At 46.0% G+C, this 16164-nt stretch overlaps 1 protein-coding gene across 1 annotated transcript; it reads left to right on the top strand.

Moving 5' to 3' along the window:
- Positions 1 to 14: 14 nt before the first annotated feature.
- TADA1 (transcriptional adaptor 1) lies at positions 15 to 15086 on the top strand. The gene is made up of 8 exons (XM_074597691.1): positions 15 to 265; positions 491 to 582; positions 1730 to 1795; positions 8163 to 8260; positions 11117 to 11326; positions 12356 to 12507; positions 13515 to 13677; positions 14636 to 15086. The coding sequence occupies exons 1-8, from the start codon at positions 192 to 194 to the stop codon at positions 14786 to 14788; spliced, it is 1008 nt and encodes a 335-aa protein (XP_074453792.1). The 5' UTR covers positions 15 to 191; the 3' UTR covers positions 14789 to 15086.
- The last annotated feature ends 1078 nt before the right edge of the window (positions 15087 to 16164 follow it).

The following is a 16164-nucleotide window of genomic DNA, read 5'->3' as shown; positions in this document are numbered from 1 at the left end:
CGCCGCCTCTGCGCGTGCGCGGGGGCACCGCCCCCAACCCGGAGCGGCGGAGTGTCACGTGACGGGCGGGCCGCCGCGCTTTACGGCTGCCGTCGCGCTTTGTGGCGCTTTGCGGCGCGGGAGAGGGAAGTGGAGCGTTGATCCGTTGCTTCGCCCCCCGCCCCCGCCGCTTCTCTCCGGTGGTGGCGAGGATGGCGACGTATGTGAGCGAGTTGGAGGCGGCCAAGAAGAGCCTGAGCGAGGCGCTGGGCGAGAACGTGAAGCAGTGAGTACGGTGGGCTGGGTGTCGTGCCGGGCCGGGCCTGGCCTGGCCTGGCCTGGCCTGAGAGGGCGTCCCACCTGAGAGAGCGGCGCTAACCGGGCCCGTGTCCCTGCGGAAGCCTCAGCGCTGACCTGGTCCCGGGCCGCTTTGCGCTGTTGTAGGGGAAAGCAGTGGATTTAGGAGCAACGCTTTTTGTTTGGTGTCTGCACCTTCCCCGCTCTTCCCTAGGTACTGGGCCAACTTGAAGCTCTGGTTCAAGCAAAAGATAAGCAAGGAGGAGTTTGACCTGGAAGCACGCAGGCTTCTCACGCAAGACAATGGTAAAAAGCCATCTTGTGTTTGTTTTCCTGCTGGCTCTGCTGCTGCCTGGTCCATGCCAGGCCTGCAGGGATCTGCTGCATGGTTTTTCCTGAACAGGGAAATTGCTGTGAGGGAAATAAGAACGTCTAGGGCTCTAGTAGCAGTTTAGTTACAAAGGTGGGAGGTGCCCTGGCTTGCAGGGGGAAGTCCCATTGTGGCCCATGTGCTGCCAGGCAATTTGGCCTTGTGTAAATACGGTAAGCAGGTAAAATATGCTGTCTCAGCAACCAAGGAGATGTTTTCTTATGTCAGCGTAGAGACCCCGTCCTTTCCATACTGCACACTCTCTGTTTGGCTGGGGCTAAACTGTACTTGTGGCTGAAGTGGGGGAGGGAACGCCTGAATTCACCACAGCTTATGCAGCAGGCAGATTTCTTTCCTGGCCTTTGTGGGTGACAGCTTGGAGTGTTGAAGGGTGAGACTCCTTTGTGCTCACCTCAGTGTGGGTCTGCAAATATTGGTGGGCATTGCTGAAAGTGTTGCGGGGTTTCCTGACTTCCACCTTCATGATCCCTGTGGGGAGGGGCAGGGAATTTCTCAGTACTTGGGTTCAAAGGCCAAAGAGGTTCCTGCAACCCTCTGACCCTGCTTGTGAAGTTTGTCTTTGCTCTTTCTAATTTGTGGTTACTTGCTCTGCATTTCAGTAACCCTTCTGTAAGAGAGCTGCATTTTATCTAGAAACTATTTGACTGAACTTCACCTTCCTGGGTCTGGTTCTTACAGGTCCTTTTCTAGCAAAGCCAAAAGCCCTGCTACTAGAAGCCTGTGTGACAGGAGGGACAGCTGATTCTCCTCTTGCTGGCTGAATACACCAGATATTTCACGTTGAGGGCTGTAGGGCTGGATTCGTGTGTGTGGCACACTGAGAATGACCTAACTTGTTTCCGTGGCATGTGTAGTATCCTTTCTGTTAGTATGGAAGTAGCAGATTCTGGGTCCAGTAGAAGAAAACTCTCAAAAAAAACCCTTCAGTTGTGCCTATGGAGCTAAGTACGTGTGGAAAACATGAGATTAGAAAGGCATAGCAAGCTACTTAAAGATTACTTTGGGGGGGGGTATGTCTCTGGGCACTGAAGTGTTGCTAATGAACTGTCTGTCTTTACGCAGTCCACTCTCACAACGATTTCCTCCTGGCTATTCTTACCCGATGCCAGATCTTGGTTTCTGCACCAGGTAAGTCCTGAGAAGCCTCATTAAAAACAATTGGGTAATGAAGCTTTGCCATGTGGGTATTTGGTGGGTTTTGTACAAAGGACTCCAATTTTCTGAGCTTCAATATTCATGTTATTTGTGCCACACAGGCAAAAGATAAGCTGTGTGTGCGATAAGCTGGTTTTATTTCTGGATAGGGTGCGTGCTGTGAGCTGAAGTGTAGAGAGAGGTGCTGCTTTGCCTTTGATCTGCTTTGCTTACCGATTCCTCTCTCTCCTTGACTTGGTGATGCTCTCTGCTCTTACCTCTGCTGGGGATATTATCTTGGGAAGTTGAATTTTCTAGACTGATCTTGAAAGCAAATATGTATCTGATAGAAAAATGCTTACAGTGAGTCCTGATTGAGCTATGGGCAATTAACCCAACCTTCTGCAGGTAGCTCACTTTTTAATTTTGTAAGCATTTAGGCTGCAGTCAGGATTGCAAAATAGGTTTTGCTTGGTCTTCAAAAGAGCTCTAAAGCCAGAGATCTGATAGGAAGGACAATTGAGCTACAGTTCCAGATAAGAAACTGCTGTGTAATAAGGGAAAGAAAATTGTTATAGCTCTGATGGGCTGACAGCTGAGAGATGTGCTTTTTGAGATAAGAGAATACCTGTTACTAGAGTACCTGAAGGAAGGAAAAAATGCAAAATTTATGGATTGCCCACAGCTCTTTGTGTCATAGCTGGTCATTAACTATACCAGCTGTGCTAATTAAATACTAACCTCCCCCACCTCCAAACTTGCTTTGTTTGCTCTTTTCACAAACACCTTTTGAGTTCCAGACTAGTCCACCTTAGCTGTCTTGTAATTCAAAATATTTATGTCTAAATCTTGCTGCTCCTTCCTTTTTGACTTACTTAGAGCTGGACTATAAAAAGAAAGCACAAGAACAGTGATTCCCCTGTGAGTATTGCCTGAAGCAGCTGAGTCTAAATTAGGAGGGGAGGGAGAGAGTGCCTGTGTTCTCTGAGCTCAGCCCTGGGCTGATGTGAGTGTTGAAGCAGAGGTTGTAGCCCAGAGGTCTTGCTCCTGAGTGGCTGTAGTCAGGGTAGAGCCTGTTGTTGTGTGACTAAAATTGGGGTTGTTCATTCCTGTGTGCACCGCTCTGTGCTTAACTGTATTGAATTTCATTTGTCACTTTACCCAGTCGCTTAGCCTTGTGTAGCTCTTCTGCAGCCGTCTGGTCAGTTTTCATCTTCCCTGCCTTGAAAAGCTCAGATCTGTCAGCAAACTCTACCAGCTCCCCAGTACCCACTTTTTTCAGGGCTGTCTAGGAATGTGTTAAAAGTATGTGCCCCAGCATAGAGCAGTGTGGTGCTCCACAGGTGTCTTCCATATGCTCGTTATTTCCTGCCTGACCTTTTTAATTTCAAGTCCTTGCCAAGGGCTTTTCCTCTTGTCCCATCGGAGCTTACTGTCTTTAAGAGCCCTTGAAGAACCCTTCTTTGTAGTGCTTCAGCTGACCAACTGGATCACCTCCAGTGCTTTCAGGCAGGCTTTTGTTGTCTCTGTCCACAGATCTGCATAAGCCAGATTGAAAAAAATCAGTTTAATCGCGTGTGTGTTCTTAAAGACATAGTTTAGTCCTCTGCAGTTAACAGTATGTGCTGCTAGTCCTTTCTAGAGTTTCTGTTTTGTTCTCCTCAGATCAATGCAGAGTCTCTCAAGGATTTTGGAGCTAATCTGTACTGAGATACCTGTTTATGGGCGCCTGACTGGTAGATCTATTATATGTACGTTTTTACTTGGCAGTCTGCTGTGTGTGTTGTAGGGGATTGTACATGCAAACCCAGGAAAGTGCAGTATGAGTGGAACACTAGATGTTATGTCCAGATTTCTTTTTCTCCCCCTAGATGCCAGTCAGACGCCTACTAGTTTTTTTTTGTTGTTGTCTTTTTTCTCTTTTTTTTCCTCATGTAAGAATGGAAAGCTAACAGGCTTTTGTCTCCACCACTGTTCTGGGTACAGGGTGTTGACTTCATGTTTGATGGAAACAAGTAACTTTAAAGAAGTGTGCTTGATGCACTTGGCACGCCATCACAAGGGTTACTGATGCATGCACTTTCCACCCCCGTGTGAGAGAGACAAGGTGGAAAGAACCATCTTTAAAATGCCAGTTTGTACTTAAAAAAAATAATGGTGTGATCAGCATTAAAAGCGTACTTGATATTGCGGCATTTGGAATAGGAAACCTTGGGGAAGGTATCTTTAAGGAGTGCTTGTAACACATGTTGAACCATGCGAACAAACCCATCTGATCCAAACTTTGCTGCCTCAGTAGAAGTGGTTCCCCTGGGCTTATAAGGGAACACTAGGTGAATGTGAGAACACTTTCCACTTCCCCCCTCTCATCTACTTAGGCCGTTGGTCACACAAACTTCAAATCCCAGTTCAACACCCTGTGTGGCATGGGATATTTAGGACTCGGTGGAGAGGGAGGAAGGCTCAAGTCTATTCCAGTGTGAGGAATGACCAGTTGCTTAAATTCCTGCTGAGCTCCCACTGATGGCACAGCAGGATCCTGGGCAATGCTAAATTGGACTTCTCTGCCCTTTTTAAAAATGGGCGGTGGTGTTCCCTCTGGCAGCCGTGTTTGTGAATACACCAATAAATGCTGGAGTGGCACCCAGCTGTAACGTAGCTGGGAAGCTGTGAAAGTGCCCGGAGAGAGGAACTTCCCCAAAACGTCCTATCCAAAATACTAAAGAGTGACTTAATGTTAGTTTTAGGTTGGCTATACCCGCCCGAGTGGTGTGGTGCACTTCCCATCACAAGAAAATTGTTTTCTTCAGTATTGTCTTTTTACCAGTATTTTCAGAAGTGCTTTTCTGAATTTTTATGTCTGGGTGTTTTTTTTTTCCCAAAAAAATTCCATCAGGAGGAACTCCAGTTTAAAACCTTCCTTAACCTTGCGTGGAGTTGCTTATTGCTTATCTTACTTGTTGGACAATTGCAAGCAATCAAGCTAGCAAGGTTTCTTGAGTTAATACATACCTCACTTGAACTCTTACCCTCCCTTCCTTAGCTAAATGTTAATAAAATTGAGACAACTGCAAGTGTTTGAGTTAGTGGTGTAAGGATTTAATTTATTTACGAGTGATCTGGAGCCAACTAAGAGATGGTTCAGTGAATTAGAACTCTTGCTGGGATAGCAGGAGCATTTTATTTTATCGGGGTTGCCCATAGGCTTTGCTCAAAGGGCTGCCAACTGTGAGATGGGCTCAGGTTGCTCGTGTTCCTCTTCTTTCCAGAGAGCTGGGAAAGGAGAAAAAGGAAGAAAATGGGAGTGTGAGTTGTTGACCGAGGAGGGTCTTCAGAATATATTTGACTAACCCCTTGTCCCTGCAGGAAGATTAAAAAAAAAATAATAGTACTGAAGATCAAATAAATGAGAGTGGGCAAATGCGTGTTTCCTGTGCCTGGCTACTTTTCTGTGTCGTGACTTTCTCTGTTGGTATCTTTGTCCTTTCCTCCTGTGCGGTGCTGGTGCAGCACGTCAGGAAAACCTGACGCACTCCGGACTGGCTGGTGCCATCGCTGTAGATGTGAGGCAGCTCTTAGAAAAGCGTTCTTATCTGTTGCTTATCTTTTGAAGGTATATCAGCAGCCATTGCTGTGGCTTGTTAGCATCTGATTCGCTTGCTAGCAAGATTAAATAAGAACTGCTAACATCTCTGAAGTTTCATGCCTGAGCCACCCTAGCCTTGTCATTTGTGGCCAGGAAGACAAGTACTGGTTTTCTTAGAATACTGAAGGGAAATTTTGCTTTCTTCATCTAGTGCAAGTCAGGCTTGGTAATATGAAAACCTGGAAAAGGAGCCAAAAAAAATATCTGCTCTGGGCTCATTATAATGGGGAACAGGAGATAATATCTCGCCTTTCCCTTGTTCTAAGATAGGTCTGGCTAAGTTTTTGTTAAGTGTGCAGGCTGAGAGTCGATTAAGCTGCATCTTTCCAGGTCTACTGTCAAAGCCTAAAAATTTAGTTGCCATTTAGTTTAGAAGTTACTACATTATTTTTTAAAAGAAGACATTTTGACAATTCGGACTCTGCTATAACCTGTTCATCTGTAATACATTGTCAGATAAAAGGGTGTTGTTTGCTTTTTCTAATCTGTTCCACTTTCTCCATCTAACTAAGGATGCATTAACTGAGAATACTTTGGTAAGTGAGGCTGTGAAGGGGCTGTGTGAGACTTCTGACAAGGAGGAAGGGCCTAGGGTGGGGTGATGTTACAAGCTAGAGAGATGTGCTTTTATTGAGAGCTTTAAAATGGGCCAGGTAATTTCTGCGTCTGTCCTTAACACACATAATCCCCCCTGCCTAGAAGGGATCTGACCTGTTATGGAGGGGAGGAGGAGGAAGAGGAGGAAAGGACTTGTCTGTAAAGAGCAAAATTCTGAGAGAGAAATAGCGTTATATTGATAGATCCTAAGGTGTAAGTACTGAGATATCTCAGTGAAGGGCAAGAGTGGTCCTTGAGATGATTGTCCATGGTGCTTTCCACACACCCCTTTGTTAGGCCTCTGCTGCAATGTTGTAGTGGTGAGTAATGACACCAGCTTTATGATTCTTGGAGAGGGTTTGTTTATTATCTTTTAATTTCCTATAATTGACCAGTGGATTTTGGCAAGAGGGTTTGTTGTAGACTGTTGTTTTTCACCTCACTAATACAATGTAGCTACACTTTTTAATAAACTTTATAGTGACAGTGTCATCTCTGTGTGTGTAGGTGGTTTCTAACCCCTTCTTAGCAGCTGACCATTCATAAACTTCACGTGAATCCCCTGGTTTAGCCTGATCCTTAAAGTCATGTTTTAGGTTTTTTTCATGGTAGAGGACACTGTGCTCATGCTTCAGCCATGAGTCTGGGAAGCTCCATGTATCCAAGGACTTCCAGCCAGCTGCCTTCCCTATAAGCAAGGCTGTAGTAAACTGTACTTATGAATTCCTGAATTACAGCAAATTAAACATAGTTGTGAGAGCTAGAGGTAAGTGTGCTGCTTGATGTGAGGCTGGTGTTGAGCCGTGGCAGCCTGCGGTGACAGGAGAGAACCAGAAGTGGTTGGTTGTCAGTACTCGGCGAATGGGCCTGAGGCTGGCCGAGTTGTGGATGGTGACTTGTGGGGTGGCTGCTGTCACTTCTTGCCTGAGTCTAGAGGAAATGTCCAATTCTGGTTCAGGTGTGCCTGGGGAACATCGGAGATGTTGCTGTGCTGTCAGCACCGCCTGGTAGCACAGCTCCAGCCGGAGGTGACTGAAGTACCTCCAGAGCGGAGTTGTCCAAGCTCCCTGGAGGCGGGCAGGGACCCTGGCACAGGGCATGCTCTGCTCCAAAGGAAAAAGGCTGCTCGCTTGCTGTGCGAAACCAAGGGAGGAGGGTACCAGTGACACAAAGCAGAGGCTGCCTCTGTAGCCACAAGAGGGCTGTCCAGTCTTTGGGTTGCACTGCTTGTTGACTGTCAGCAAGTGCGTAGGCATCTAGTGCAACCATGTCTTAAGCCCGATGTACCTGAAGGAATTGTGCGTGGATCCCATGAACCAGTCAGCAGGAAATCTGCCAGGCTCTCCTTGCCAAAGTGGTATGATTATCAGCACCTGGTTTGGCCTACTGTAGGTGTAGCTGTCAAACAGCATAGAGTGGACTTTTGAACAGTCTCCTCAAGGTGATGTGGCCAAATGTATGTATGTATTGGTACTACACAGTAATCTCTCTTCCATCTGCTTGCCAGTTCTGGTCAGTCACAAGCTCACTGCGCACGTTGGTGTTGTGCTGCTCCTGGGCCCAGTGGCCTTTGCAGTTCTTCCCCCACCTCTCCTTTCTTATCAGCGTAACAAGAACGATCAGCTGTGATGTTTAACAGGGTTCCGAGACAAAGCTTGCTAAAGCTGATGGGGAACTGTAAAGGGTCAGATTGCTCAGTTCTGCTGATTAACATCTGACCTGATCCAGGAGTTGGTGGGAGGAGAATTCCCCTCCAGGCAAGCTCCTGTCATCTTCCTGATGGAACAAATGGTTGTTTCTTCCTTACAGCTTTCCTTGGATGCTGTGCTCATCTCTGCCCTTCTGCCATGGGTTTTTGTGTGATGTGTGGACAGAAATTTCTACTTAAGTAATGGGTCATGAGTTAGTCAAGCTGGCAGGGGGCTGACAAGGGAAGGGCTACCACAACATTTTCCCTGAGAAGCCCTTCTTCTGGGCCATGGCTGTTGGTTTTGGGTAAAGGCTTAGCTGAGGGCTAATTATTAGGGGTTTTCCTGTGTGGACAGTTTCATCTTGGCCCTACATCAGCAACATCTATTGAGTGTGGGTTGTTTTTTTTTCTTTCTCTTCAATTTGTAGAGGGGGCTGGATCTCTGCCATGGCCAGGTGGCTCTGCAACTAAGCCTGGAAAACCCAAAGGAAAGAAAAAGATTTCATCAGTTCGTCAAAAGTTTGATGTAAGTGTCCACAGTCATATAGTGGTGGCTCTCTGACATTGTGTTGGGGCTGAAGAGCTCTGGCACAGATGTAGTTTTTATTACTGCCAGGGATGATGGAATCCATCACATGCAGTGATGTATGTTATTTTTGTTTTGAGTTCTGGTTTGGGGCAGAAGCTGGGGGTTAGTAGCTGCTGCCTCTCTCGTGGAAGCCTCTTGGGAGAAAGGCTACGGTGTGACCTGGGTTTGTTAGACACCAGAGAATCCATGGAAGTACACCTAAATGTCAAAGTTGTGTTCCAGGAATCCACATCTGCTGAATTCTTGAAGCAAAAATTTCTATTTATTCGGGCAGAATTCCATGATTGTATGGTCTGTTCTGCAGAACTCTGCAATCCAAAGTACTAGTAGTAAGATGTTCCTCGGGTGGAATGTTTTTTAGAGGGTCAAGTTGTTTCAGAATTAAAAATGCTTTGCGAAGGTGCTGTCTCGTGGTATGTGGCAGAGAAATGCATGAGATGGGGTTGATTTTTCAGTGAAGGCTCTGTATGTCCATCTGGTGCTGTCACATGTCTGTTTTACAGATGTTTCTGTGCTGCCAGACCAGTGGTGGGGTGGTGGCCTGGTGTGAAAGAGGATTAGGATGGGGCACTGTCTTCCATGGGTGGAGTTTGATAAGATGGTTCAAACTGAATTAACAGTTTGTTGAAAGGGAGAGTGGCTGTCTCTTACTGAGCCAGATTTATCGGATGTCTCAGCACATCGTGGTGAGACAGTTCTGTGACAAAGTAGAAAACAAACCAAGCAAAAAACATCCCAAACCCTAAGTTATTCTTGCTGGTTTATTCAGCTGGATCAGCACTCCTTGCCGTCGGATGAATGCTGAAGCCAATGCAAAGGCGGAAGGGGCAGCCGTATGGCTGGGGATGGGGGAGAAAGGTGGGCGTGTGAAGCCTCCCGCTCTTACACTGTGAGAATTTAGCTTGGCTCAGCCAAAGTGCGTACCGTGCTTCTGGGGATTGTAATTAGGCACCATCTGCTGCAGAGACTGGTGTTTCAAAGGAGTGCGAGTCCAGCTGAAGGCTCGTTGTATTTGCAAACTGCTGAAATATTTTGCAGCATTCACAGCTGTGACCTGAATTCTGATGGTGGTCTGTGTTATCTTTTTTGTTTTAAAACTTCACCGTAACTTTTCAGTGGTGAGTAGAGGAGAGTTTGAGAAGCAAGTTGTGACATAGCAGAAGTCTTGGAATTTGGTATAGTCGGATACCCCTATGTTATATTACATTTCTAGTGTGTGTTTATTCACATGTTCCTGGAATGCTTTGTAGTAAGTACTGTATGAAGTGTATGTCATGATTAATGGGCTTGTCTATTACCAGTGGAATTCCTGAGTAGTGTGAACTTGAAGTGCCTTGATATATCCAGATGTTTCCCTCATTGGTCATATAACAGCTGTGAATGACCACAGGTGCCTTCCAGTTGGTTTCCCCTCTCCCAACACACATTCCTTTTGAGTCGCTTACATTTCAAAGGTCTTTTTTTTTTTTTTTCCTGGCATGCAGTTTTCCTGTAATGAAAGCATAAGTCTTCAGAATTATGGGGAGGGAAACCTGCTTTCACATCGTTAGTGGGTGGATTGGTTTTTCACTCTGAGTTAAATGCCATACTGTCCTTTGAATAAAGCAGCCCCCCTTCCTCTCCAGAAACTAAGACACGAGAAATCCATTTTGCTGCATGTTCATTGTTAATATTTAAAGTATGCGTTTGTCTTGATGCAGCAAGAGCCTTGTGGCACTCTTTGTTCCAGAGTCACCAGATTTGCAGCTTGGAGAGCTGAGGGACAGGAGTTGTGGGAGTGCTTGATGAGCTATGGCCATGTTGTTCCCTTGTGGGCTGGGGCTGGGCCAAGCACATGTCTGGGCACAAGGATCTGTCATTTCCGTCTGCTTTTTTCCCCCCCTTCACTGGGGGACTGAGACTTCCTGGGAGCCACCACAAGCACTCAGAGCTTTAGACACCAGCACTTCAAGGAAATTGTGCTGGAGTATGTGTGGCCTCGGAAATGAGGGTTGCCACCTTCAGGTATAAATTCCTGTTCTGTGATGTTTTTCTTCTAAATAATTGAGTCAGTTTTGAAAAATAGCCGTAATCCATCTCAGAATCAGTGGGTGCTCAGTAACACAGCTCTGCTTAGAGTATTGAAAGTGCATGGCGAGACTGGAGCATGAAATTCAGAACTGGGATTTGGCTAAGCTGTTGCACCTAAAACTTTAAAGAAATGTAAGAATCACATAAGCTTAGGATCATGGTGTTTAATCTTGATGGAAACTGTACAGTTAAGTAATAAAAATACACCCTTCTGTACAAGAAATTACTAAATAGACAAGAACTCTTCAGCGTAGAAGGAGGTGGCTGAGAAATGTGAAAGTCCATAAAATCATCGCTGGCCTGGGTAGCATGAACAGAGATAAAAGGGACAATGACTGACCACATTTGAGACTTAAAGGAGAATCGAATTAATCCAGCAGGTGGGAAGCACGGAGCAAACCAGAGGTGACTCTTCATGTGGTGTGTTGTTACATTGTAGGATTTCTTGCTGCAGGATGTTGTGGATACCCAAAATTTAGGTGGTTCAGGGTGCTGCGGGAGGAGTTGATGGGCTGTTTAATAAAAGGACACTAACACTGGCTGAGAAATTTCTTCAGTCCCAAATTGTTGTGGGTTGGGGAGGAATATCAGTCTGCTTGCCCCACTGTGATACCTTTTTGTAGGTGTTTGCTTTCTGGTTGGAGAAGGGGTGTTTGGCTGGGTGAACCAAAGGATCTGACCAAGTATTTATCTTCTTATGCTCTCATGTTGTTTTCATAACAGCACCGGTTCCAGCCTCAGAATCCGTTGTCTGGAGCCCAGCAGTTTGTGGCAAAGGATCCTCAGGAGGATGACGATTTGAAGCTGTGTTCTCATACCATGATGCTTCCTACACGTGGCCAGTTAGAAGGAAGGATGATTGTAACTGCGTATGAGCATGGGCTAGACAATGTCACAGAGGAGGCAGTGACAGCTGTTGTTTATGCTGTGGAGGTGAGACCGGGCTGGGCAGCAGTGGTGTTCTCGTTATAACAGCAACAAAAGGCTCCGCGTGCAGTATCTCCCCTTAGCAGGGAGAGGAAGCCTGCTTCTCTAATTGCCCGTTTGCCTTGGGAAGAATAAGATGAGAATCGGAGGGCTTCCAGATTTGTGGCATCATCGATGTAGAGTCTTGGATTTCTGCCTGCATGTGTTAATTTTGAAGCACTTGCATATGAAGAACTCCAGACAGGCTTAAGTAGCTGTTTTGGAGAATGCTGTTCCTGTCACTTAAAAGCAGAGACAGAACAGGAGCTCCAGTTAAAAGTTCTATAAAAAAGAATCCGTTAGAGGCACAACTATCTGGCATGGAAGTGAAGTGATGGAATCAGGTAGTGCCTGCAGGTGAAGGGCCTGCTGTTGGTGGTTTTGGCCATCGCTGGTGGATTACCTGACACATCCCAGGAATGATATAGCCATTACTTGGAGTGCTGATGTGTGGGTGGTTTTCTGGAGTCAGAACGTGGAGGCCAGCGTGAATTCCCCGACAGGGAGTGAGGGCAAATTAAGAAGCAGTTGGCTGCTGCTTTTTTCAGACAGTTTTTTCTCCAGCACTTTCCAGGCAACTGAATGGTCTGAAAAAAATCGAGTGGCTTTTCACTGTAGTTTTATGGCCAGTATTTCAGTACAAGTGTAACATCTAGTGCTAATTATGAAGTCTCTTAACTCTTTATCAAAGGGATCAGGGGCTGGGAATTTCCTAGCATTTAAGAAACCTCTTTGACATTTGAAGCAGCACGTCACATATTAGAGTTCACAGGCTAATGCATACGGTACTCTCACACAGTGCCACGTTCTCTGTATCCAACTGTATCGGTGAAAACATACTGTAACTTGTCCAGATCTTGGTTCCTTACAACCTTTAGGTCCTTGTGCTCATAGCAGCGCTACTTTTGTCTTGCCAATTGGTGAAGCACTTCTCCTAGCTGTGGCTTGGTAGGGCGAATAAATTGGCATGTGGAATAAGACTGTTTTTCATTGCAGAACCACCTTAAGGATATTCTGACATCTGTGATATCCAGGCGGAAAGCCTATCGCCTGAGAGACGGCCATTTCAAGTATGCCTTCGGAAGCAATGTTAACCCTCAGCCATACCTGAAGAACAGTGTTGTTGCTTATAACAATCTAATTGAGTGGTAAGGAGCTCTCAGCGCACTTCTAATTTCAATTCAAATGCAGTCCCAGAGTCGCCATGTGGTGCGGATTCTCTTTTTACTTGGTGGAACCCGTTAATAACGGTGTTTAGCTTTCCCACGCTAAGGGAGGTATCAGTACAGAGGACTGTGCAGCTAAACAGGGAGGGAGAATATGGGGATTTCTCAGCAGTAGAGTTCAGGACAGCGTTAATCTCTCTTCCTTGCCTGTGCTCAATTTATGAAAGTCACCCTTGGCCCTCTGAATATTCTTAGTAATTATTGCTTTTTGGAAGGTGTAGTGAGTGATACAGGAATTTTGCTGCTCCTGGGGAAACTGCCCCTGGGCAGAAGAGCCCTGCCTTCCTGGGGGAACCTCTGTTGTGCCACTGGAATGAAATGTCAGTGAAGACCTGTGGGACGCTGCCATCCTGTCACTTCTTGCATCCAAATGTGTCTGTGGTTTCTTGGCAGGCCTTTTCAGTTGGCAGAGCTTCAAGGTCATCTTGTTTTTCGAATTCTCAATGTCAAACAGCTTGTGCTGTGCATCTGGCAGCATGTGTGTATGAGAAGGCAGTTGTTTGTCTATGAGAGCTTCTAGAAGTTGACAGGAGGTTGTGGGTGTTTTAAGATTTGATTATAGCACTACAAATGCTAGAAATGCAATTCCCTCCAAACAACTCTGCCTAACAGCTAACATCTTTCAATTTAATGTTGTGGGTGCCTTAATCTTTGTGCTGGGTAGAAGCTATTGGCTGTAAATAAAAAAAGTTGCCCAATCGAGATCAGTTACAAAGCAGGTTTGAGGCATGCTGAGGATTGGTTTGCGCTGTTTTTGTTAAATTGGAATTTTAAAGAGATTTTAATTACAGCTGAAATAATTTTACCTATGTAAGTGTTAAGTCAACTGATACAGAAAAGCAAACCCTGCGGCCAAGCCCTCCTGTGTGACTTCCAAAGGTGGTGCAATTTTCTCAACTGGAAGGTTTTACTCCCTGCTCTGTCTACAGCCCTCCAAGCTCTGCGACGCCTTCTGCGGGTCAGAGTCTAGCTCCCCAGCCCCCGCCCGATGATGCTGAGCAGCAGGCAGCTCTACTCCTCGCGTGCTCTGGAGACACCTTACCAGCATCCCTCCCGCCGGTGAACATGTATGACCTTTTTGAGGCGTTACAGGTAAGCTGTTCACGTTACATTGTCATGTCACAGGCAGCACTGTCCTGAGTACCAGCCACCTGTCTTGGATTTGGCTTACATGTGTGGAAGGAGACTTAATTTCTCCTCCTACAGTCTGTTTCCTTTCCCTCTCCAATTTATAGTTCTTTGGCTTTTGATTTGTTCCAACTCTTAGGTAACTGCTAACATACAGTCAGCTCATGGCTTAATGCCTCTTCCGCTCCCTTTGGTTAGAGAGTTGATGAGGAAATCCGTGTCTCTTCTGATAGCTATGTAAGCAGGGTGAACTCTTCCTCTGTAGCAAGACTGCAGTGACTGTATCGGGACTGAGATTTTTGACAGCGATGCAGCAAAATGACTTGCCTGGCAGGTCCCTGGCTCTTTGTGTTCCACCTGGGCACTTAAAAGGAATACTTAGTCCTGGCATGGAGGCTGCTGCCATGGGTTAGCTGTGATCACCCTGTTGAATCATCCTGTGGAGCTGTGCGCCTGTGCTTCCCTCCCTCTCTGGCAGCTCTGGGGACATTCAGACTACTTTGAATGACTAAAGTTAGCTGCAAGAAATTTCCCTTCCATCTCTGCTATTGCGAACTCAGGGCTGTGGAGGCAGACTGTTCGGTGTAAGAGCTGTAGTCAAGCACTTGTCTTGTGTATTTGGTCAGATAGAATTGTTGTTTGTAAGACTTTTGATGACAAACTGTTGTTTGTTGTTGTAAGAGCAAAATTATGATTTCCTTACCATGCTGCTCTCTTTAAAAAAAAAAAAAATGGCATTGTTCTGTGCTGGCTGATGTGGCAGTGCTGGCAAGTTGCAGCTCTGCTTGTGTGTGACAGCCTGCCTTCTGCTCGGCGGGGCTGGCTCTCTGCTCATCCTGTAGGTAGTGGGTGGCTTTTCTGTGGACAATATGAGGAAATGCATATGAAAGCATGAAACTTGTTTCCTAATGTGTATCTCCAGGTGCACAAAGAAGTTATTCCTGCGCACACTGTCTATGCTCTAAACATTGAGAGAATTGTCATGAAACTCTGGCATCCAAACCACGAGGAGCTACAGCAGGATAAAATCCATCGCCAGCGCCTGGTGGCGAAGGAGGGCCTTCTACTCTGCTAGAGCTAGGCAGCCGTGTCAGGCCTCATACGGCTACAGTGCTGTTCCTTGGACTTGATATTCAAACACGTCTTACAAACCTGTGTCAGCATTTCAAGGATGACATAAGTTATGAGTCAAATTTTCCTATGGAAATATGACTGATTTGCGGTACACTTTCTCTGCTTCCCGAGAGTCATGTGCCATGGAGTACTTGCAGCAATCCCACTGAATTGGAAAGGAGAAACAAGAGATTTGTTCGCAAAGACTGTTTTTATTAGGAAGAATAAATGTGAGGGTGGAAAGAATTGGTTTTAAATAAGGTGGATTTGTGTTTTCTTTTGCGAGCGTGGGGAATCTGCCTCCTTGCCCTCCCCTCTCAGGTAGTTTCCCTTCTGAGCTCAGTCTCCAGGGGTCTGTCCAACTTCTGTTGCAGTTGGTGGGATCCTTTTCCATTCATTTGACTGGAAACAGGGTGGGCTTCTGTGAAGATGTGCAATTCTGTAAGCTGACATCGGTCCTCTTCTACCAGGGGAACTACTAATTAGAAACTCTGAGAAAGCCAGGCAAAAAGGGAAAGGTCCATTCTAGCCTGCCTTTTGAACTGATTTGTTTTGTGTTTTTTTTTTTAAACTGCATCACAAAACAGGAAGGTGTGCACTGTTGTAGGACTCTCTTTTGCTAGTTACCAAAATACACAATAAAATCAGGGTTGTAAGTAACATTTTTCTATCAGCCTAGTCCTTGACTCGCCCCCCTCTTGTAGTTGTGATCAGATGTCCTAGGAATTGTTGGATCTCTGTGCCTGTCAGTACAGCAAATTATTAAGTCATCCCAGCAGGGTTTGACCATTCCTGAGCCAAGCCAGCAACTCCCAAATATGTATACCACTTCACTGTCTTTTAGTCTTGCAGACTCCTTGGATTTGCAGCATGAACTATTGTCTCGTGTGACTTCATCATAAAAATACACAGCCTTGTATTCACCGTAAAAATATGCAGCCACTGCTCTCCACATGGAGAGCAAAGCGGATCACTGTGTGAAAGGGGAAATTCCATCTGCTGGGTTTCAGGTACTCCGCTCTATTCCTGAGCCAGCGGTCTGCTTCTCAGATGGTGAAGGGAACATGCTTATTATAACATAAGAATTGTATTACAGTGTCTTAATTACTACATTACCTGTGTTTAACCCCACCCGTGCAGGCACCTGCTGAAGGATGACTTGGCTTATTGTGCCTCCAGATAGTGGAACTGAAACAGCTTCTGCTGGGGCAATGTGAAAGTGTAAGCTTGTGTTTTCCCTCCATTCCACTTCTCTGTTTGGGAAGCTTTTAGATAGGAGAGCTGTCATCTTTCCTGTGCGCATTCCTTCTCTACTGTGCCCTCAGGGTGCAGTTCCCT

Source organism: Larus michahellis, chromosome 8 (assembly GCF_964199755.1).
Source record: "Larus michahellis chromosome 8, bLarMic1.1, whole genome shotgun sequence".
NCBI lineage: Eukaryota > Metazoa > Chordata > Aves > Charadriiformes > Laridae > Larus > Larus michahellis.
This window is presented reverse-complemented; position numbering and strand designations above follow the sequence as displayed.

Excerpts from the sequence above, each read along its gene's own strand:
- TADA1 (XM_074597691.1), top strand. The coding sequence starts at position 192 with ATGGCGACGTATGTGAGCGAGTTGGAGGCGGCCAAGAAGAGCCTGAGC. Across the intron at positions 1,796-8,162 it reads GATCTTGGTTTCTGCACCAG|AGGGGGCTGGATCTCTGCCA; the intron begins GTAAGTCCTGAG and ends TTCAATTTGTAG. Across the intron at positions 12,508-13,514 it reads TATAACAATCTAATTGAGTG|CCCTCCAAGCTCTGCGACGC; the intron begins GTAAGGAGCTCT and ends CTCTGTCTACAG.